Genomic DNA, 24499 nt, shown 5'->3' on the forward strand with positions numbered 1-24499 from the left:
GACAACCACCATAGAAGGACATACATCCTGGGAATAAACTCTCTCTCTCTCTTTTTTCTTGAGATGGAAGTCTCACTCTGTCGCCCAGGCTGAAGTGCAGTGGTATGATCCTGGCTCACTGCCACCTCCGCCTCGCGGGTTCAAGTGATTCTCCTGCCTCAGCCTCCTTAGTAGCTGGGATTACAGGCAGACACCACCACACCCAGCTGATTTTTCTATTTTTAGTAGTGACGGGGTTTCACCATGTTGGTCAGGCTGGTCTCGAAACTCCTGACCTTGTGATCCGCCCACCTCAGCCTCCCAAAGTGCTGGGATTGCAGGCCTGAGCCACCGCGCCCAGCCAGGAGTAAACTCTCAAACTGCATGTGAAGATTTTCATACGGTCATGGAATTGTGAGACAATGCTAAGTAAATTGGTATAAATGGAATATGTTCATCTATAAGTGGCAGAGGTGAGCTAGAGAGGAAGGCAATAATGCTGAAAATGTTAGATGCAAGCCTAAGGAAGGAATGAATAACCATTGAAGGATTTTAAGCAAGGACTAGATGATCAAATTTATATTTTGGAAGGATCACTCTGGAGCAAAATGTAAATGAAAAATAATAACTAGAAGTCTACTAGAAAAAACTAAGGGTTTTTGTGAGAAAAATATACTTGTCTAGTACTGTGTAACTTGAAGAGCAGTTTAACATACCTTATTTCATTGTTAAGCTGCAACAGTGAAAGATCAATAGTGAATAGAAGGAGTTCTATTTGGGGCCTAGTAAGATGCATGTTAGACATCCATGAGGAAGATGTCAAAAGAATAATTGCATATACTCAAGGGACATGTCAGGACTGAAAATAAAAGCTGGGCAACATTAGCTTATAGACGATATTTAAAGCCATGAAACTGGATACAGTCACCTAGTGGAAACAGACAAAGCAGCAGCAGTATTTATAGCTGTATAACCCTGTTTTTCCAGTTCCTTGAAAACAGTAATCATGTCTTACTCATCTTGGTATCTCCAGAGCCTAGCATAGCACCATGCTTGGTTAGTTACTGAATATGTGTTCATTTAGCACCTAGTATATACTCAACCTTGTACTGAGCTCTTTTGTGGTTATTAAACTTCCCCCTCCCCTTGTGTATAGAATGTTTTTGTAGGTGAAATACAGAGGGATATAGAATAAATTGGATAATACTTTGTGCTCAAGCAACATAATGCCTGCTGCCAGGGATATGGAGAAGTATATTAACAACTCCAGAATGTAGGGCATCAAATAGGTACCAATAAGAGGACCACAGCATAGTAGTTAAAAGCATTGTCTAGAGCTGACCTGCTTGGGTTCAAATCCTGGCTCTGCGACTTATGAGCTGTGTGACTTTGGGCAAGTTACTGAATGTGTCTGTGTGTCAGGTTCTTCATCTGTAAAATAAAGATGGCCAGGCATGGTGGTTCATGCCTGTAATTCCAGCACTTTGGGAGGCTAAGGCGGGTGGATCACCTGAGGTCGGGAGTTCAAGACTAGTCTGACCAACATGGTGAAACCCCGTCTCTACTGAAAATACAAAATTAGCTGGGCATGGTGGCACATGCCTGTAATTCCAGCTACTCGGGAGGATGACACAGGAGAATCGCTTGAACCTGGGAGGCAGAGTTTGCAGTTAGCCGAGATCGCACCATTGCACTCCAGCCTGGGCAACAAGAGCAAAACTCTGTCTCAAAAAAAATAAAAAACAAACAAATAAAGATAACTTGCCTCATAGGATTATTTTATAAGGATTTGTAACATGATTGGAACGTTATTTGATACTTTATATGTGCAATATAAGTTTGTTAAAATTATTTGGTAATTCAGAGAATGGAGAGATGTTATTTGTTTAGGGCTATCATGGAGGTTTCATGGAAAATATATATGAATATGTCCCTGAAAGATTAGTAGTATTTGTTTAAGTAAAAATGGAGATGAGGAACAGTATTCCAGACAGAGGTAAACAGGCATGAGTGAGATGTATTCAAGGAATGACAAATAATCCATTTTGTTTAGGAGCTAGTTAATCTGTAAGAGTGTAATAGGCAAAAAGAATCGAAAGGTACTTTATTTTTTTTAAAAAAATTATCAAGATAAAATATACATATCTAATTTACCATTTTTATCATTTCAATTAATTTTTTTGTTTTGTTTTGTTTTTGAGATAGGGTCTTGCTCTGTAGCACAGGTTGGGGTGCAGTGGCACAATCGAGGCTCACTGCAGCCTTTACCTCCTGGGCTTAAGCAGTCCTCCCACATCAGCCTCCCAAGTAGCTGAGACTGTAGGCACACACCTATAGTCCCAGGCACCATGCCTGGTAATGTTTTTAACTTTTTGTGGAAACAGGGTCTCACCATGTTTCCCAGGCTGGTCTTGAATTCCTGGGCTCAAGTAATCCTCCCTGCCTTGGCCTTGTAAGGTGCTGGGATTATAGGCATGAGCACCTGAGCTATCATTTTTTAATATACACTTTTTTTTTTTTTTTTTTTTTTGAGACAGAGTCTCTCTCTGTCAGTCAGACTGGAGCGCAGTAATGCGATCTTGGCTCACTGCAATCTCTGCCTCCCATGTTCAAGTGATTCTTTCACCTCAGCCTCCCGAGTAGTGGGACTACAGGCACTTGCCACCACGCCGGGCTAATTTTTGTATTTTTAGTAGAGATGAGGTTTCACCATTTTGGCCAGGCTGGTCTCAAACTCCTGACCTTAGGTGATCTGCCCACCTTGGCCTCCCAAAGTCCTAGGATTACAGGCGTGAGCCACCACACCCAGCCTTATATTTTAAATACATTTATATTATTTTTTTCCCCCTTCTTTCCTCCTTTCCCTTCTTCCGGCCTCTGGTAACCACCAATTTATTCTCTTATCTTCATGAAATCCACTTTAGCTCCCACATATGAAAGAGAACATGTGGCATTTGTCTTTCTGTGTTTGGCTTATTGCAGTTAACATAATGTTCTCCAGTTCTACGCATGTTGCTGCAAATGACAGGATTTTGTTCTTTTTCACGGCTAGATAATGTTTCATTGTGTATATGTACCACATTTTCTTTATCCATTCATTTGTTGATGGGCACATAGGTTGAGTCCATGTCTTGGCTGTTGTGAATACTGTGTGGTAAACACAGGAGTGGAGGTATCTTTTTGATATCTTGATTTCCTTTCTTTTGGATATACACCCAATTGTGGAATTTCTGGATCATATGGAAGTTCTATTTTTGATTTTTTGAGGAACCTCCTTGCTGTTCTCCATAGCAGCTATACTAATTTACATTCCCACCAACAGTGTATGAAGGTCCCCTTAGAAAGGTATTTTAGATCTTTGCTACACAAAGTGTCATCTGCACATCAGAAACATTTAGCATGATCTGGGTGCTTATTAGTAATGCAGAATCTCAGACCCCATCGCAGACCTATTTACTGAATCAGAATCTGCATTTTAACTAGATCACAAGTAAGTGGCAAAATCATTAAAGATTGAGAAGCACTGCTTTAGACTACGTTTTGGAAAGGTCTTGAATGCCAGGAATCAGATTATAATGCTATATTAGATAAACAGTTAAGTGTTGTTGTTGTTGTTGTTGTTGTTGTTGTTGTTGTTGTTGTTTGAGACGGAGTCTCGCTCTGTCACCAGACTGGAGTGCAGTGGCACGATCTCGGCTGACTGCAACTTCCGCCTCCTGGGTTCAAGCGATTCTCCTGCCTCAGCCTCCTGAGTAGCTGGGACTACAGGCACGCCACCACACCTAGTTAATTTTTGTAATTTTACTAGAGATGGGGTTTCACCATGTTGGCCAAGATGGTCTTGATCTGTTGCTCTTGTGATCCGCCTGCCTCAGCTTCCCAAAGTGCTGGAATTACAGGCGTGAGCCACCGCGCCTAGCCGCAGTTAAGTTTTTTTAAAGTGGTGAGAGAGATGACTGAATCCATCCTTTGGGATTGTTAAATAAGTATTAATCTGGGAGTAAATTAATGGAAGACAAACTAGAGATGGTAAACAAGTCACAGGGTTATAGTATAATCAAAGTACGTAGACTATAAATCTCTTGGATACTAGCAAAAGTTGATAGAATTCAGAAGATGCCAATATATAAACCAATGTCATTTTTTATTAATTTACTGTGAAAACTAGTAGTGTTCAATGGGTTATTCCAGATGACTAGTCAGCACATTTCCTGCAGCTTTTTTCAAGATTCTGCAGGAGAATTAAGCCCTAATGTCATAAGGCATCTATTTTGTGTAACTAATCCATTTGAAATGACTAATTTCTCTCTTATGTATCTAATACTGTGCATTATGTAACATCCTTGAGAAAATGTAGAATATAGTCATTTTTTGCATTCTCTGGTTCATATGAGGGATACCTGTTGAGGAAGGCTGCATAGGAAACCAAATCATTGCAAGAATCAAGCATAACATATCTCCATAATAAGGTTAAAACAAGTCATTTCCTAGGGTGGTGTTGGAAATACCCAGTCCAGGCTGGGCGTGGTGGCTCACACCTGTAATCCCAGCACTTTGGGGAGGCTGACACAGGCGGATCACTTGAGGTCAGGAGTTTGAGACTAGCCTGGCCAACGTGGTGAAACTCCATATCTACTACAAATAGAAAAATTAGCCGGGCGTGGTGGTGCACGCCTGTAATCCCAGCTACTCAGGAGTCTGAGATGGGAGAGATGGGAGGATCGTTTGAACCTGGGAGGCGGAAGTTGCAGTGAGCTGAGATCGTGCCACTATACTCCAGCCTGCATGACAGAGTGAAACTCCTTCTTAAAAAAAAAAAAAAAAAGGAGGAAACACCTAGTCCAATTCTTGCTCTTTGTATTCTTATTTTAGATTTCATTCATATCATCTCCCTTTTGTTAATGCTGTCTGCCCCCCACCCCCTTATCATCACAGTCACTATTAGAACATCTTCATCATCACCAAAGAAATGCTCATATACATCTCCCTGCCCCAAACTCTTGGTAACTCAAATTTATGTTCTGTCTTTATGGATTTGCCTGCATATTTTATATTACATGAGCCTGTATTTTAATTTTTTGTTTACAAATCTCTCTCTCTCCCTGGACTGTAACCTTCTTAAGGATAAGTACAGTGTCTTAGCTAACTTCTTGTCTCCAGCCCTTAAGACAGACTATATTACATAGAAAGCTCGATAATGGAATAATTGATTTGGTTTTGCCTTTCTTAATTATGATCACATTCCATGTCTGCCCTCATATCCACATACCTGAATATTCACAGTTACCTCATCTACCTATATAGAAAAACTCTCAGCTAATCTCTTTCATTAAATACTGATTTTTAAGATCAATTTCATTTGTATAAGATAACTTTTATTTTAAATTGGAATGGTAGATGTGAGTTCACTCTGCCCTTTGATACTGCTGCCTTGTATCTTTAAATCCAGATTGTTTTTTAATCTGGAAACGAGTTGTTTTGTTGAAAATCATATAATAGAGTATTACACCATTGCCTCTATTACAATATTTATTCAGATGTGGAAATCCTCTTGGAGATTGGTTCTCAATTTATGTGAATAGAAGTATTATATTTCTAATAGATTTGTGCTTAGCATTTTTGTTATGTATTATTAAACATATAAATCAATTTGCAGATGTTTTAGTAAATAAAACAATATATTAGTAGGAGGATGTTGATGTTTGGTGGGCATGTAAGAAGCAGAAGAGAAAAAAGAATTGTTCAGTGTTGGTACTTCAGAAATGGCTAAATACAGCTAAGGAAAAAAGATGAAAATTTACCTTCATCGGCAGTCCAAGTCCAGACAAATTCTAATGTTGCTTCTAGTAAGGGGTATAGGCAGTGCTTTTCTTATGTGCATAATATCATAAAAACCATCTAGATTGGTTCCTCTTTCATATAGTTAATGTTTTTTCTTCTTTATTCATGCTTGGTAATAAATATAATCTAGTGAAATTAAGTCATCAGCTTATTAGAACAATATGTCACAATGTGTGAGTTACCTTTAAAATTATTTATATTTTTACTTGTTAGAGTGAATTGATGCTTGTAGATAAGGTATATTTGTTTTTACAGTCTTATTAACTGTGGCCGATTTGAGGAAAGCTGTGCTACTTGTTTATTGCATTTATTAACAATAACAGTAGTTCATGTGGAAAGTATAAATGGAAACTTAAATCTTTTTGTGTTTTCCCTTTCCTTTTTAAATTTTGTTTTATATATCACTTCCCTGTCTAATGTAGTTGGATAATAAAGCATCTTTTCTGATAATTTCATAACACCAGTATATTTTTAAACTTTTTAAAAATGTGATACATAGGCACCAAGAGTAGAAGCACAAGTTCTTCTGGGATCTTTGGTTTGCTTTCCCAACTTATGTTGTGAACTGCCTTCTCTTCATCCCAACATTCCTGATGTTGCTGTGTCTCAGTTTACAGATGTTAAGGTAAGAAATGAGATGCTAATTTTTAGCACTCAAATTATTTTATAATCATAAAGTATATGCAATAAAATTTGTATTCTTTCTTTTCTTTTTGAAATCTACACAATTGTTAAAGATTTTTGCACATTGATTTTTGTATTCTGAGACTTTGCTGAAGTTGCTTATCAGCTTAAGGAGATTTGGGGCTGAGATGATGGGGTTTTTTAAATATACAATCATGTCATCTGCAAACAGGGACAATTTGACTTCCTCTTTTCTTAATTAAATACCCTTTATTTCTTTCTCCTGCCTGATTGCCCTGGCCAGAACTTCCAACACTATGTTGAATAGGAGTGGTGAGAGAGGGCATCCCTGTCTTGTGCCAGTTTTCAAAGGGAATGCTTCCAGTTTTTGCTCATTCAGTATGATATTGGCTGTGGGTTTGTCATAAATAGCTCTTATTATTTTGAGATATGTCCCATCAATACCTGATTTATTGAGAGTTTCTAGCATGAAGGGCTGTTGAATTTTGTCAAAGGCCTTTTCTGCATGTATTGAGATAATCATGTGGTTTTTGTCTTTGGTTCTGTTTATATGCTGGATTACGTTTATTGATTTGCATATGTTGAACCAGCCTTGCATCCCAGGGATGAAGCCCACTTGATCATGGTGGATAAGCTTTTTGATATGCTGCTGGATTCGGTTTGCCAGTATTTTCTTGAGGATTTTTGCATTGATGTTCATCAGGGATATTGGTCTAAAATTCTCTTTTTTTTGTTGTGTCTCTGCCAGGCTTTGGTATCAGGATGATGTGGGCCTCATAAAATGAGTTAGGGAGGATTCCCTCTTTTTCTATTGATTGCAGTATCCTCCAGACACAAAGGCTTGAATGCTCATTAGGAGCATATCCTTTTTTGTGTTTAAAACTTAAATCTAATGGCATTTTTGTTCTCCTGAGCCACTATAATATTTGACCCTGTTGGTGTTCGTGTCCTTTTCTGAATGTCTCTTTATCTTTTATTGCACAGATCTTGACTTACTTCTCACCTAAGTATTCTGACTCCTTAATCGACTAATTTTCTTTTCTCTATTTGCTAAACATATATCCAGTTCAATATTTTACCCTTGTATTTCTTCTTTGTTTTCTCCCCTTTAAATATTTTATTCATTTACATAATTTTAACTAATATTTTAACTTGTCTCAAAATTCATTGTCATATTTTACAAATTATTAAGGATGAATATTTCTCCCTTAGCTTTATTGAGGTAAAATTGACAAAAATTTCGTATATTTAAGGTGTGCAATATGGTGTCTTGATACACATATACAGTGTGATAAAGATCAAGCCAAATAACATATCCATCACCTCACATAGTTACCTTTTTTTGATGAGAAGGAGTAAGAGAAACCAAGATCTACTGTCTTAGCAGGTTTCAAGTGTACGATACCGGTACCTGTAGTCACTGTTAATTGTAGTCACCATGCTGTACATTAAGTCTCCAGAGTTTAGTCAGCCTGCGTATTTGAAACTTTGTAACCTTTAACCAACATTTTCCTGTTTCACCCACTCCCTAGCCCCTGCTAACTACCATTCTACTCTCTGCTTCCAAGATTTCAACTTTTTATATTCCACATGTAGGTGAGAACATGCAGTATTTGTCTTTGTCTGCCTCTCATATTTCACATAGCATCATATCCTCCAGGTTGATTCATATTGTCACAAATGACAAGATTTCCTTCTTTTTAAAGGCTGAGTGGTATTCTATTGTATGTGTATTCATGTATTTGTGTGGGTGTGTCACATTTTCTTTATCCATTAGTCCTTCAAGGGACACTTAGGTTTTTTCCATATCTTGGCTATTGTAAATAATTCTGCAATGAACATAGCAGTGCACTTATCTCTTTGACATGCTAATTTCATTTCCTTTGGATATATATACCCAGAAGTAGAATTGCTTTGGATTGTATGGACATTTTAATAATTCTGTAATCTATGGACATGGATATGTTTCTATTTATTTCTGTCTTTTTCTGTTTCTTTCATCAGTGTTTTATAGTTTTCCGCGTACAGATCTTTTACCTCTTTTGTTATGCGTATTCCTAAGTATTTTGTTGTTTTCGATGCTATTGTTAAATTGGATTATTTTCTTAATTTCTTTTTCAGATAGTTGACTGTTAGTGTATAGAAACACAACTGATTTTTGTATGTTTTGTTTCCTGCTACTCTACTGAGTTTATTAGTTCTAACAGTTTTTTGGTGGAGTCTGTAGGGTTTTTTATATATTAGATTATGTCATCTGTAGACAGAGACAGCTTTAATTCTTTCTTTCCAGTATGGATGCCTTTTCTTTTTTCTGCCTAATTGCTCTGGCGAGGACTTCCAATACTATATTGAATAGAAGTGGCGAGAGTGGGCATCTTAATCTTGTTCCTAATCTTAAAGTAAAACCTTTCAGCTTTTCGCTGTTGATTATGATGTTATCTGTGGGCTTGTTATGTTGAGGTACACCCTCATTTGTTGAGTTACAACCTCATTCGTTGAGTTTTTATCACAAAAGGATGTCATATTTTTCATGCAAAAAAATTTTATATTTTATCGTGAAAGGATATTCATACCTTTGAGCTATGTATTCTACTTAAGTGCTTTTTCTTCACCTATTGACATAATAAGATTTTTGTCCTTTGTTCTGTTAATATGATGTATTAGTTTTATTGCTTTGTATATGTTGAACCATCCTTGCATCATAGTGATAAATCCTGCTTAATTATGACATATGACCCTTTTAATGTTCTGATGAATTTGGTTTGCTAGTATTTTATTGAGGATTTTTGCATCTATATTCATCAGGGATATTGGCCTGTAATTAATTTTTTTTTTCTGGTAATGCTTTTGTTTGACTTTGATGTCAGGGTAATGCTGGCCTCTTAAAATGAGTTTTGAAGTATTCGCTCATCTTCAGTATTTTGGAAATGTTTGAGAAGGATTCTTCTCAGATTCTTTATTTGAAATACTTTGTAGAATTCACTGGTGAAGCCATCTGGTTCTGACTTGTAATGATATTTCTCACAATTTTTAAAATCTTCATACCTATGAGCTATTAATTCTACTTTAATTATCTGCCTTTATCACTCTTCTAATCAGGAAGAAATGTTATTTTTTGAACATATGCTTTTGGCTATAAATTTCAGAAACTTTAGCTACTTTTATAAATAATATTGGTCTCTTTAATGGTAATATGTACATGAGAACAAAGACTGCTTTAATAACCACTTAGTAAATATTTGTAGAATTAATGAGTGAAAGCTCAGTCATTGCTGTTAACTATTTCCCCCTTATTTTAGGAACTTATAATCAAAACTGTATTAAGCTCGGCAAGAGATGAGCCCTCTGGTCCTGCACGGTAGGTCTTAGACTGAATGTAACTATTCTGTGTTTGGAATTTTAGAAGTTGACTGAATTTTTATAGCAGCCCAGATTGTTTTAGATACATAAAAGCCATTCTGAATTACAATTTTAAGTTACTTGAATGATTAAGTGTTCTTACTTATTTTCATGATTTAAATACTAACCATTCTTCATAAACAGAATCCTAGTCACCTTTTTCAGTAACTTCACTCTTTATCTCTGAAATGATTTGTTTTAATTTTATTTTATTTAAGTACATTTTGTTTATTATTCAGTTATATTTGTCAGTGTCTTTTATGCAGTACCTTGAAATGCAGTAGCAGGTACCCAATGAATTTTTGTTAAATTGAACTAAAATAAAATATTTTATTATAGAAAGTAATATACCTAAGGAAATAGTATATTTTAATATTTATAAATATTTGATCAAGATTTTTAAAAATAGAATATAAGTCATAGTTTTCGATTTTTTCCTAAATGTCTTAAGAAATAAAAGCTGACATTTTCTCTGTTTTACAAAACCTTTTCAAAAAAAGATTGAGATTTAAATTAGCAGGTTACTAGTAGCATACCATGTTTCTTCTCTTCCCCAAAATGACATTAAGTCATGTTTTATATTTCTTGATGCTAATTCTAATAGTACATCATTTGCCGCAACATTAGTCTGTGCTACTACTCCTCAGATCTACATCTCTGTAAAGCTCCTGTTTTCCAGTTATCTACACATTTTTTGACCCAAAGTTCAAAAGGTACAGATCATGGCTTTGATGATTTGGATTCTTATTCTAATTTAAATCTTTTTCCAGCAAATAAAAATAATGTACAGTGAACCATTTGTTTAAATTAAGACATAGCTCCAGTTTTTAAAATTTTAATTGCATATCTTTCTGTCTTAATAGCCAAGCTAACTAAAAACAAATATCTTTGAGAAAATTGTTCTTTTACGCTAATCCCAATTAAGTTTACACGGATTTTCGTATAATATTGTTTCATTTAACTCTCATCACAATTTTGAGAGTTTAATAGAATCACCCTCTTCTTCCAGTTTTGCTAGCCAGATACTGATGCTTAGAAAGTTAACAGTAAGTCTCTGATAATGCATAACTGGTGGGACGGGGGTGTAGGCAAGCTAGCTAACATTTTTAAAGCCCTTTGTATGTGCGTGCTAGGCACTGTTCTAAGTGCCTTATATTTATTATCTCTTTGAATTTTGTGATACCTCTATGAGACAGGTATAATTTTCATCCACCTTTTAACAGAAAACTAGAACCCAGGGAATTTCAATAATCTGCCCTATCATCTAGATATGACAGAACCCTGGCAGTTTGTCTTCAGAGGCTCATTAGATGCACAATTAAGAAGTGGCAATACCAAGTTTGACCTTAGTGCTTAAAATTGTAGAGCTTTTGCTTTTTGAAAACAAAACAAAACTATGTTGCTCCTCAAGTGGAAGAATGTGGAAACCTAAAACATAGCCGCCTAGCAGTAGACCTGGGAATCATTAACACAACAGCTTGTGTTATGGAGAATATGGAAAAACCCCAGAAGCTGAATTTAAGCATTGTCTCAACTTGTTTTTCTATACCTTTTTAGTATATGTTTTTTTAGAAACTTATATTCCCAGGCCAGGCATGGTGGCTCATGCCTGGAAGCCCAGCACTTTTGGAGGCCGAAAATAGCGGATCACCTGAGGTCAGGAGTTCGAAACCAGCCTGGCCAACATGGTGAAACCTCGTCTCTACTAAAAATACAAAAAATTAGCCGGGTGTGGTAGTGTACCCCTGTAGTTCCAGCTACTCAGGAGGCTGAGGCAGGAGAATTGCTTGAACTGGGGAGGTGGAGGTTGCAGTGAGCGGAGATCGTGCCACTGCACTGCAGCCTGGGCAAGACAGAGTGAGACTCTTCTCAAAAAAAGAAAAAAGAAACTTAATACCCCCAGTCTGAGCAGGAGCAGAGAATTAAACTATATGCTGGGAATAATCTAGATTATTCTGACAACTTGTGGAGGGGGGTATAGGAAACTCTACATGCAAGAAAAATATATATATATCCTTTCTTACCTCCTCGTGTTACAATAAAGATTGTTAAACATTTGTATTCTCAGTCTCTGCCTTTAGTTAGCTGCATCCATGGAGAGCTTTGCTTCACTTCAGATTTTATTGTTGCTTTAGGATTATAGATGTTTCCATAGCTAAACCCGAAGCTTGGTTAGTTAGTGCTACAAATATTACCTAGGATTTATGGATGAACAACAGTAGGGAAAAAATAAAGTAGTAGACTTCATCTAGAAGACTCTCAGGTAATTTTCATAGTAAACAGTTTGGTAGCCTTAACACTCTAGACTAAAAGAAGAGACTTATATAAGTTTCTAAAAAAACATATACTAAATCTGCTGTGTTAAGGAAGAAAAATCTGCATTGAATTTTTCTGAAGTTTAGCATTCCACTGAAATTAAGAATATCAGTATCTGGACATGGCATATATAACAGGATACTAGAAGAAGGTGACTGTTCTGATACTTAGAACCATTATGCATTTTATCAGAAGCTTAAAGTTGAACACACTAATAGAGTCCTTACTGATTCTAATCATTAAATAACTCTCTTCAAGCTGACACCCAGCTGAAATTATATTGCTATAGAAATGAAGCTTTGCAATACATTAGGGAACAGGATAAAAATTCTACAAGTTCTGTTTCTGTTGGATTTTAAAATAAGTTACATAAATTTTATGTTCTCAATTTGTTTTAAAAATAATTTGTAGCTAGAAGTGTTAAATTTAAAATATACAAAAATATTTAACATACTCCATCAGTTTCATGTTTTTACTTAAGTTCATTTTGCTGTTGTCAGTCAATAAAATTACACTTTCCATTTTGAAAGCAGGTTACATTTTGTTTGGGAAGGCTTGTAGCAATGTCAGTCTATTAACATGGATTTTTAAAAAACGTGTGTGGTATCCCAGCCTATAGTCTTCTTAGTAAATTATAATAGAAAATTAGGCTCAGAAGTTTTAGGATTCTGCTTTCTTCATACTTTCTCTTCTTTGGTTACCAGTTAATGTTTAGAGTAATAAGTTCATTAATTCTTTTTAAATCGTGCATGTTCATTCTGTGTCAGTTCATTGTGGGTCATGTTTGTGGTGGTGGTTTCATTTTATGTAACCGTTGTTGTTTGCCTTTTTTGCAGATGTGTAGCACTTTGTAGTTTAGGTATTTGGATTTGTGAAGAACTAGTCCATGAGTCTCATCATCCTCAAATTAAGGAAGCTCTGAATGTGATTTGTGTTTCCTTAAAGGTAAAGAAAACTGTTTAGTGAAATATATTAAGATAGTAGAGAATGCATGTTTTTTTCCTCCAAATATTAATTATATCTTGTGTAACATTTAGTAAATGTTTTCATTACTTTATTATTCTATTATTTTCTTGATCCTGACTCATTCCTTAAAAATTGTTCTATTTCTTGAATTTAGGGTATCTTTATGGTGACTCATTTTTATCTCAACTTTTTATGTATTTAGCTTTGCCCCTAAACTATATGTGGTAGATGTCTAAAAAAGGAAACCCACCATTTAAAACATATATAGGATTTTTCTGTTTTTCTTTTTTAACTAGTATTTCTGTAACTTACTGCTCTTTGATCTTTATTACCACTCCCTGAATTCTTGAGCTGTTCAGTTTTTTTGCTTTATCTTTTCAAGTTAAGCGCCTTCTTTGTAGACAGAACAAGATTTTTTCAGTAGTAATAATGTAATTATTTGGAGAGTCTGAATGAATAAATGAGTACTCTTTGTTTATGAAAGGATGCATGATATTATTGTTGTTTTAAGACTTGTAAAAAACCCACAGCACCTGTGTAAGACTGTAAACATACAAAGTAGTTAATAAATATTTTTAAATAATAGTTACATGACAGATATTTCTAAACATTTACTATGAGGCACGTTGCTAGACAGAGTGAGGGATAACAATAGGAAAAATTTATAAATCCTAGCTTCAAGATGTTAATAGTAGCTGAAAAAGATTAAAATGAGAATAATAAATCATAAAAACCTGAGAGTACTAAATGGGTATATAATATAAACTGAGTGTGTAATATAAACTGCTGATTGAGTTCGGAAGAAACAGAAATCATTTTGACTTAGTTATCAGAGAAGACTGGAAAAGAGGAGACACATTGGGGTTTGAAGTGTGGGTGAAATGTGGACATAGAGAAGCATAAGAAGTTTGTCTTTATGCCATTGGGGAGTCATCTGAGTTTTAAGCATAATGTCAGTATCATAACAGTGCTATAGAAGATTAATTTGGAAGTGTGGTGAATAGTTGATTGGAACGGGGCAAAGATTGATAAAAAGAATAGTGATTTAGAGGCCATTGCATAAATCCACATAAGAGAAAATGCAACAAAACTTTAATGAGGACAGTCAAACATTACAAAGGAAAATTAAAGTTGTACGTGTCTTTAGAATGTGTTGTGATTTTTTTTATTTTGCAGCTGGAGATTTATCTTAATCACTTATAAATGTAGGATTTATAATCCTACAAATATATGAAATGTAAAAAATTTCAGCAGATAATGCTTTGATGAAAAGTTCATCAAGAAAATTTTTTAAACAATTTTTTTTTTATTATTGCAGTTTACTAATAAAACAGTAGCCCACGTGGCTTGTAACATGCTTCACATGCTGGTTCATTATGTACCTAGACTTCAGATTTACCAGCCTGATTCTCCCTTGAAAATTATTCAAGTAAGTAATTTCTCATTTATTTATTATGACCTTGTTAAATTTTTTTTAGATTTGGATACTTTGAATTGTAAAATTATTTAATAGTTTAAAATTTTTTTTACATAGCTAAATAATGGCTACCCATCATGCTTTTTTGTGGTATCAAAGTTCTTGATAGTTCCCTTGTCTTTTATGTTAGAAGACTGTATTCCTGGTTTTGGACAAAGTAAAAGCACTAGAAACAATTTATTAGGCCAAGCCCAGTGGCTTATGCCTGTAATCCAGGCACTTTGGGAGACTAAGTTGGAAGGATCGCTTGAGGCCAGCCTAGGTAACATAGCAAGACCCTGTCTTAACAAACAGTTAAACAAAAAACAATTTATTAGTTGTAGTGAAAATTATGTGTAAACCTATGTCATTGTCTTCATAAACATACATGTTGCTTCATTCCCGCTTCATTCCCTCTTAAGTAGGGAAAACATACCATCATTCCAGTTACCAAAATCAGGACATTATTTTTTTTCTTTTTTCTTTAGCCAGTCATTTGTGAATTTTTGTTCATTCTAATTCGTTATCTCCTGTGCTTCCTGCAACACCTGACATACTTCAGTCCTTCATTATTTCTTTCTTGAGATATTGGTGTTGCCTCCTTCTGGTTTGTGTGGTCTTGCTCTTAAAGTCATCTTTCACATTTACATGGCTCTTACCATATCACGTACCCGAAAAAAAAAAAAAGGACTGATTTTCCTTTGACTGTAAAATAAAGCCCAAATTCTTTAGCTGTGAATTCAGGGCCTCCACAGGAGAACTCAACTGGTTTTTTAAGAATCATATACAGATTCCTTTGAAACGCCATGTTGTTCAGGCAACTGAATCTGCTTATCATCACTTAAACATACCCCTGGCTTTCTTCCTCCTATCTGAAATGCTTTGCTTCTCTTCTCTAGTGCCCTCATCTTTCAGTGATTGGTTTAAATACCATCTCCTCAAAAAATGAAAATCCCCATCTGCTCTCCCTAACCAGAATTTATCATTCTTACCTTCCTGTCTTTATAACATTTTTAGGAAAGATGAGAACTCATATTTATTAAACACCTACCATGTACCAGTCACCTTTTCATATGATATCTCATTTAATTCTTAGAAGTTTCTTGAGATAGGTTATTCCCTTCCCTGTCGCTAATCTCCCCCCTTATTTAAGATGAGAGAACTGAGGATTTAAAAACTATATAAGAGTCATAAGCTAAGAGAACAGGACTCAGACCCAAGTCTGTAAGATTCCAAAGTTCATGCTTTTCCCACTCAGTCATCTTACCAGCCTCTGTTACAGCACTGAATGTAGTAAGTATCGCACTAGTGAGTAAAATCTTTGCCTGTATAAAGTGTATTTAGAGGAATTTTCTACTTACTGCATTGAGGCAATAATTTCTAAAAATGTAATAGCATACAGTACAAAGAAAATAAAAATACAATAAATATATACCTATACATTTTTAACATGCACATAAAAAAATTAAATGAGACTAAATGATTTCCGGGGTAAATGATAACACTGTATATGAAGATTTTGCCTTTTTTTAAGTAATGTCTTTTTCATTTACTTTGTATTCTGTACTTTATATTTATTCAAATAATATTCGGTGTATGATATATGTTAATTTAAAAAGCCACATTTGGCTGGGCACGGTAGCTCATGCCTATAATCCCAGCATTTTGGGAGGCCGAGGTGGGCGGATCACCAGAGGTTGTGAGTTCGAGACCAGCCTGGCCAACGTGACGAAACCCTGTCTCTACTAAAAATACAAAAATTAGCTGGGCGTGGTGGCCCACACCTGTAATCCCAGCTACTCAGGAGGCTGAGGCAAGAGAATCACTTGAACTGAGAGCCGAGATCACTCCACTACACTCCAGCCTGGGTGGCTGAGTGAGACTCCGTCTCAAAAAAATAAATAAAAAGTCACATTTTTTAAAAAAGCCGTGTGTGTGTGTGTGTGTGTGTGTGTGTATTTAAATAAAAGTCCTGGAAAGGCAATAGAGTAGATTTCTTCAGGTGACAGGATTACAGTGGTTTTTTGTTGTTTTGAGACAGGGTCTCTGTCACCCAGGCTCCCAAAGTGGGTATGGGCCAGCCACTGTGCCCAGCCTATGATGGTTTTTATTAGTCTTTTTCTTATCTGTATCTTTTAATTTTTCTATAATGAACATATATTTTCTGTGTGTTTATACATATTGATTTACCCCGTTGAATTGGGAAGAAACCCATTTATGGTTGACACAATATATATAATTTTGGTTCCATACATGAGGATTATAAATAATTGATAGTTAAGTGTACTTGAAAAGCTTGCCTATTAAGCATTACTTTGAAATAACAGTGTTAATGTGTTTAGAATAAATTTGCAGCAGTAGGTTTTGTATCACTTCAGCATTTAACAATTAAGTTTCAGAATGTACCATTAATTTGACATATATAGAGCTCCTTTTAAAAAAATTTTTTTTTGCTTACAGATCCTAATAGCTACTATCACCCATCTTTTACCAAGTACAGAAGCTTCATCTTATGAAATGGACAAGAGGGTAATTTAAATTTTGTTTGATGATTAATATGTGGTTATTTAGTAAAGTATTTGTATTTTAAAACTTTAATGGTATGTATATTTACATGGTAAAAATTTATCTTTGTTCAGAATCAACTATAGTGTGAAATGTCTTTCTGTTATGTAAGTATAACTAAATTATATTTTGGTTCACATTTCATTGCCATTTGATAAAATCTTTGAGTCTCAAGATTGTAAGGAACCTTAGAGGACATTCTGTCTACCTCTATATCACTACATTCTGCCAAATTGTGTTCTTACCTATGCCTGAAGATTATTAATTCTGAGGAATTCATCACCTCTAAAGGCAGCCACTTGTTTTTGTATAGATAGAAAGTAAAGATATAATATATAGAGATATGTCACTTAAAAGAAGACTTCTCCTCTGTCTGCCAAAACATTCCATTAGGTGTCATTTACCTCAGTAAATTTATTATAAGGGTTCTTTAATTTTTTCAGATATTATATTTACCAGTTCTAGAGTTTCTTTTTGTTTTGTTTTGTTTTTAAGTTTTCATATCTTACCTGAAATTCTGCATTTCTTCAATTATATACATCTTCTCTTTTAGATACTTTAACATATTTATAATAATTAAAATAGAGTCCTTGACTACTAAATCCAGTATCTATGTCATCACTAACTCCGTTTCTATTGAGTTTTTTTCCTGTTGACTATGAGTTTCATTTTCCTGTTGTTATGTCTATTTTTTAATTATATGCCTGACATTATACATAAATGTTGTAGAGACTGTAGGTCTGTGCTGCTCACTATGGTAGCTGCTAACTGCTTATTGCTTTCAGTTTACATTAAATTTAAAGTTCACATGAAAAATGTAATTCCTTGTTTGCAAATACCAAGTGCTCAATAGCCACATGGGCAAATATAGACCATTTTCATCATTGCACAAAGTTCTATCAGACAAGGCTGCTCTAGATTCTATTAGTTTCCTCTGAGAATTATTCTCATCTCTTCCCATGTCACATCTCAATCTTGAGTTCTATTCTCCAGATCTCCCCTTAACCATATTGTTTTGAAATCTCAAGTATGTTTTATTTACTGCTTATGTTCTTATTAATTTACAGAAATCTGAAGCTGTAGTTATGTTTCTGGACCTATTCCTAGTTGTTTTCTTGTGTGGCATACATGAGGCTTTTATACTTTTTTCCTTTCCTACTGTCGGCCATTATCATTTCTTACTGATTTCATGTGTTTACCGCAAAACTTTTTATTCTTTCCCTTCATACTCAGTTTAAACACCGTTTGAACAGATTGTTTAGCTCTTGATAAATACTTCATCATCATCTTCTTCACCTTTAAAAGAGACATATACTCCATTTTTATTTTTTTGATTTAAAATTTTTAAAATTTTTTTGAGGCAGAGTCATCTTGCTCTGTCACCCAAGCTGGAGTACTGTGGCGCAGTCTCAGCTCACTGCAACCTTTGCCTCCCAGGTTCAAGCGGGTCTCGTGTCTCAGCCACTCAAGTAACTGGGATTACAGGTGTACACCACCATGCCTGGCCAGTTTTGTATTTTCAGTAGAGATGTGTGTGTGTAGGGGGCAGGGTCGCATCATCTTGGCCAGGCTAGTCTCAAACTCCTGGCCTCAAGTGATCCACCTGCCTCAGCCTCCCAAAGTGCTGGGATTACAGGCATGAGCTACCTCATCTGGACTCCATTTTTAGCAAAGTGTCCTTCACTTTAGTGTCGCAGGCTATGGTCTAGAATTCCAAATCCAGTTTATGAATAATATCTGGATAACTAATTGTTCATCTTTTTCTATATCATCTTTGTCTTCCAGAAATCTAGCTATTAATATGAAAAAGCTATACTTCTAAGTTTTTGCTTTCTTGCCCACTAAATTTATTAAACTTTTTCTTATCATAAAATATGAGTGTGGCATTCTGCTAGGCACTAAACAGAGATAAACATGATACTCCCTGTTCTCATGGAATTTAAAAATTAGAGACACAAATGAGGCAACACAATGTAATAAATACTTAGTATAAAAAGTAGAAAAATGTGTAAGATACCAGGTAGAATAGAGAAAGAAGTAATTAACTATTGTGGAAGGGCTTATTTAGGAAAAATTCTTTTAAAGTTAAATAGAGACATAAATAGAGACAAACAGTAGAATCAGAAACTTATTCCAAGTGGTATGAATAGCATGTGTAAATCTGGGGACTATAAAATAGTATGGTTTGTTTTGGAGAAACAACTAGGCAGTTCCATATTTTAGAATGTGAAGTGAATGGTTAAGAGCTGGGAAAATGAAACTTCTAAGATAGGAAGGGGCCAGATTATGAAGGGCCTTGGATGTCACACTGTGAACATGGGATTTCTATGAAAGTGACTTTTTCGAAGGGTTTTTATTTTAAAATATGACCAGATTTGTGAAAAATCACTTGAGAAAATGTGAAAGTTGACTTAAAAGTCAAATATGGTGATTATTATTAAAATCATCTTTATAAGAAAGGATGATGCTCTGAACTAAGGCTAAAGGAATAGAGAACAGGTACACAGAAAGTCGAGTCCACAACCAAGGTAAGGAATACAGGAAGGAGCAGCTTTGTTGGAACAGTGAGTTTCAGTTTTAAGTTTGTTGCATATAAAAAGTAATATCCAGTTGGAGACCACCAGCAAAGCAATTATATACCTGATTAGAAAATTTGATGCTGAAAATAAAATTATTGGCATTGTCAGTACATGAGTAGTATTAACATTGTGAGAATACATGAAATCACTTAAGGCAATATAGTAGAGTAAGATGAGTCAGCAAAGTATAGCACATTGAAGAATAACAGTTAAGGAGAAGGCAGAGAAAGATGATTCAGTAAAAGTGACTGAAAGGCCTAGTAGGAAACCTAGGAAGAACACCAGGTCTAGGAGAGAGTAATCATGTAGAAGACAAAATCAAATCATCCTGAAAATACTTTTTTGATCTCAGATTTTATTCATTCTTTTTTTTTTTTTTTTTTTTTTTTTTTTTTTTGAGACAGGATCTCACTCTGTCACCCAGGCTGGAGTACAGAGGTGCAATCTGGGTTCACTGCAACCTTCGCCTCCCACACTCAAGTGATCCTCCCACCTCAGCCCCCAAAATGGGACCACAGGTGTACGCCACCATGCTGAGCTAATTATTGTATTTTTAGTAGTGTGAGTCACTGTGCCCAGCCTATCATTCACTCTTCTTTTTTTTTTTTTTGAGATAGAGTCTCGCTTTGTTGCCCAGACTGGAGTACTGTGGCACAATCTCGGCTCACTGCAACCTCCGCCTCCTGGGTTCAAGCAGTTTTCCTGCCTCAGCCTCCCAAGTAACTGGGACTAGAGTAGCTGGGACTACAGACACATGCCACCACACCTGCTAGTTTTTTGTTTTTTGTTTTTTGGGTCTTTTTTGTATTTTTTGTAGAGACAGGGTTTCACCATATGGGCCAGGCTGGTCTTGAACTCCTGACCTCGTGATCCACTCGCCTCGGCCTCCCAAAGTGTTGGGTTTACAGGCGTGAGCCACCCTACCCAGCCTCAAATATGCTTTATCTTAAACATCTTATTTATTTATTTATTTAGAGACGGAGTCTTGCTCTGTCACCCAGGCTGGAGTGCAGTGACGTGATCTCAGCTCACTGCAACCTCCACCTCCCAGGTTCAAGCAGTTCTCCTGCCTCAGCTTCCCTAGTAGCTGGGGCTACAAGCATATACCACCATGCCCGGCTAATTTTTGTATTTTTGTTGGAGACGGGGTTTCACCATATTGGCCAGGCTGGTCTCGAATTCCTGACCTCAGGTGATCCACCTGCCTGGACCTCCCAAAGTGCTAGGATTAGAGGCATGAGCCACCACACCTGCCCTTAAACGTCTTTAGAATTACATTCCTCTCTGTGTGATAAACATCAGAATATTACCCAAATCCACTGGTTCTTCTCCACTGTGTTGCATTCCAGTATCTTCTAATTTTTTTGAATTGGGTTTTTATTATCTATTATTAGAAGCTTGCACACTACGTATGGACAAATAGATATATTGAAGCATTTTAATTGTGTTATTATTTCTCTAGGAACTCTTAATCTCATGTAGCCACCAGTATAGGGAGGCATTTATCAGCATGGTATTCAGATTGCTCCTCCTTAACCTCAAATGTTTAAGAATTTGAATAAACTGTATATGGGCCAGGAGTTTTTAGACTTCTCAAATGGCTCATTGTTATTGGTGAATATGGGCTTGGGCTAACAAGTTTTAAAAGATAAATTCAATAAAAATAAAGCAAAAAGAACATTTATATAGTGATTTTTTAAAAAAAATCACGTGCCAGCAGTGTGTACTTTATATGCATTATTTCAACGTCAAAACAACTTTATAATCTTGATAAATATTTTTTAATCCCTACTCTTCATAGAGAATTGAGCCTTAGAAAGGTTAAGTTGCCCAAGGTCACTCAATTGTTACTAGATAATCAGAGCCAAGACTGGAATCTGTGCTTGACAGATAGATGCCAACGTTCATATTGTTTTTAGTTAGAAACATCAATTGAGAGCTTCCATTTGAGTTTTATGGTGGAATTGTTTCCTTTTAACATAATTTCAAGTTTATAGAAACGTTGAAAGGATAGTACAAAGAATTCTTTATATTGGTTCACCACATTTGCTGTATCCCTTTGTATGTAGTATGAAATACAGAGAGAAATGTATTACTGCTGACTACTTTATTGCATTTTGCCTAAAATCAAGCAATTCTCTTATATAACCACAAAATAGTTATCAACATGAGGAAATTAGCATTAGTATTAGTGATACATTTGTATTATATAGATATTTCACTAGTTGTCTCACTAACGTCCTCTAGGGCAAAAGAAATTCCCAAATTATGCCTTACATGCAGTCATAATGTCTCTTTAGCCTTCTATAATATGGAACAGGTTCTTAATCTTTCTCTATTTCTTGACCTTGACATTTTAAAGAATATAGTCTAATTACTGTATAAAATGTCCTGCATTTTGGCTTTGTGTTTCAGCACGATTAGGTTTGTCATTATTGGATTTAAATTAGGCATATTTGGCAGGAATACATCAGAAGATTTTGTGTACCTCTTAATACATTTTATCAGGTGTCACAGATGTCAGTTTGTTTCATTACTGATTGGTGCTAACTTTAGTCAAATGATTAAGGTTGTGTCTGCCAGGTGTTTCCGCTGTAAAGCTACTATTTAACCCTTTTCAATGAATTAGTATTTGTTAGACAGTACTTTGAGACTATACTATATAAATATTTGGCTCCTTAAATTTCCACTAACTGGTTTTGCTAATCATTAATGACTCTTACCAGAAACAATTGTTTCAGTAGCTGCCAAATGATGATTTCCTAATTCATCATTCTTTCTACATTCATTAGTTAGCTTTCTACTTATAAGGAAGAGCTCTCCTTTCTTTCTTATTCATCTTATTTCAGTGTGGGCTCATGATTCTGATTTTATGCAATGATTTGTAATCCTTAACTATTATTTATTTTGGTGCTCAAAATGTCTCATGCTTAACCAGTGGGAGCCCCTTCAAAGTGGCTTCTTTTTCATAAATTCCCATTATTTTGGGGGCATGCTTTTAATTTCTGTCAGCACACAATTTTCCAGACTCACTTTGTGCTTTCCCCGTCCCAGCCCTGAAATTACCCATTTCCCCAAGAAACTCTGCTTCCATTAAGTGGCAAATGGTATTTAGAAATCAATATCTAAGAACTAGGCATGCACATTGCTATTGGGGTATCGTTTCTTAAGGCCCCTTTGGCAGATACAGCTAGGAAATACATAACATACGTACACACATACACACACACACCCATCTCTATGTCTGCTATAGACTGAATGTTTGTGTCTCTCCTGAAGTTCATATATGGAAATCCTAATGCCCAGTGTCATGGAATTTGGAGGTGGGGCCTTTGAGAGGTAATTAGGTCATGAGGATGAAGCCCTCATCAATGGGATTAGTGCCCTTATAAGAAGAGAACTATATCCACCGTGTGAAGATACACTGGAAGGTGGTCATCTACAAGCCAGAAGAGGACCCTCACAGATACTGAATTGACTGCCACCTTTATCTTCATCTTTCTGGCTTTCAGAACTGTGAGGAATAAATTTCTCTTGTTTAAGCCACCCAGTGTATAGTATTTGTAATGCCAGCACAGGTAGAATAAGACGGTATCTAATTAAAAGTATTAAAAACCTTGAGTTCACACCAACACCTCCAATTCTTATTTTATTTTATTTTATTTTACTTTACTTTAAGTTCCAGGATACATGTGCAGAATGTGCAGGTTTGTTACATCAGTAGGCATGTACCATGGTGTTTTGCTTCTCCTGTCAACCCGTCACCACATGCGTTAGCTATTTGTCCTGATGTTCTCCCTCCCCTTCCCCCGCCGACAGGCCCTGGTCTGACACCTCCACTTCTAATCCAACACCACGAGATTCAGTCCATCCTTCCCCGTTTTCCTTATTTGTAACTCCCTGCTCCAGCAATGAAAAATCTGGTTTCCATATTGATTATTTATCTGGATATGTTTAGTTCTTTGTGCTGTTCTATTTTTAAAAATTATTAACTTATGCCTCTTTATAGTTAAGAGTTCTTATTGTCTTTACCAAGAGAGATTATTGTTCGAAAAATGTGTTCATAAGTTACTTGGGTTACTTCCTATTCCCCCTTTCCCACTTCAGTATGTTTATATAATTAATTTGAAATTCAGTTCAGGTCACTTTTTTCTGTTTGTATGCAGTGTAGGGTCTTTCCTCCATCTCTGTTGTTTTTATTTTTTTAGTCTATGGTTCATCCATCCTATGATTATTTTTTCGCAAATGAACAGATGCACGTATATTGTCTTTTATTCCTTGTTTGTTACACATAAGCCTAGATAGTCTTTGCTTTGGATTTTTCACTTGACAGTGTATCTTGGAAATTCATAATACGTAAGTTCATAGAGATCTTCCCCATCTTTTTATTTATTTAAAATTTTTCTGGGTACATAGTAGGTGTATATATTTATAGAGTGCATGTAATATTTTGACACAGACATACAGTACATAATACATCAGGGTAAATGGGGTATTCTTCACCTCAAGCACTTATCTTTTCTGTGTGTTACAAAATAATCCAATTATATGTTTTTAGTTATTTTTAAGTGCACAATTCAGTTATTTTTTGCTGTAGTTACTCTGTTTTGCTAGCAAATATTTTATTCATTCTTTCTATTTTTTTAGAACCTATTAACCATCCCCACTTACCCCGTACTCCCCACTGCCCTTCCTAGTCTCTGGTAACCATCATTCTACTCTCTATCTCCATGAGTTCAATTGATTTCATTTT

The 24499-nt window shown here is 35.6% G+C and overlaps 3 protein-coding genes across 12 annotated transcripts in view; 2 read left to right on the forward strand and 1 right to left on the reverse strand.

Annotated features, from left to right (window-relative positions):
* The window catches only part of BRMS1L (BRMS1 like transcriptional repressor), a 261816-nt gene that overhangs the window by 204044 nt on the left and 33273 nt on the right, over nt 1–24499 (reverse strand). The window lies entirely within an intron of this gene.
* The window catches only part of RALGAPA1 (Ral GTPase activating protein catalytic subunit alpha 1), a 277367-nt gene that overhangs the window by 138357 nt on the left and 114511 nt on the right, over nt 1–24499 (forward strand). For all 10 annotated transcript variants that reach the window (XM_050798088.1, XM_050798091.1, XM_050798093.1 and 7 more), the window contains 5 exons: nt 6320–6445; nt 9765–9823; nt 13017–13125; nt 14465–14575; nt 17063–17131. In XM_050798088.1, the coding sequence (XP_050654045.1) occupies nt 6320–6445; nt 9765–9823; nt 13017–13125; nt 14465–14575; nt 17063–17131 (474 nt within the window). The remainder of the gene's footprint in view (nt 1–6319; nt 6446–9764; nt 9824–13016; nt 13126–14464; nt 14576–17062; nt 17132–24499) is intronic.
* NFKBIA (NFKB inhibitor alpha) overlaps nt 1–24499 on the forward strand; it is a 327260-nt gene that overhangs the window by 53295 nt on the left and 249466 nt on the right. The gene's annotated exons all lie outside the window — the stretch shown is intronic.

The sequence above is a fragment of the Macaca thibetana genome, chromosome 7 (genome assembly GCF_024542745.1).
Source record: "Macaca thibetana thibetana isolate TM-01 chromosome 7, ASM2454274v1, whole genome shotgun sequence".
NCBI lineage: Eukaryota > Metazoa > Chordata > Mammalia > Primates > Cercopithecidae > Macaca > Macaca thibetana.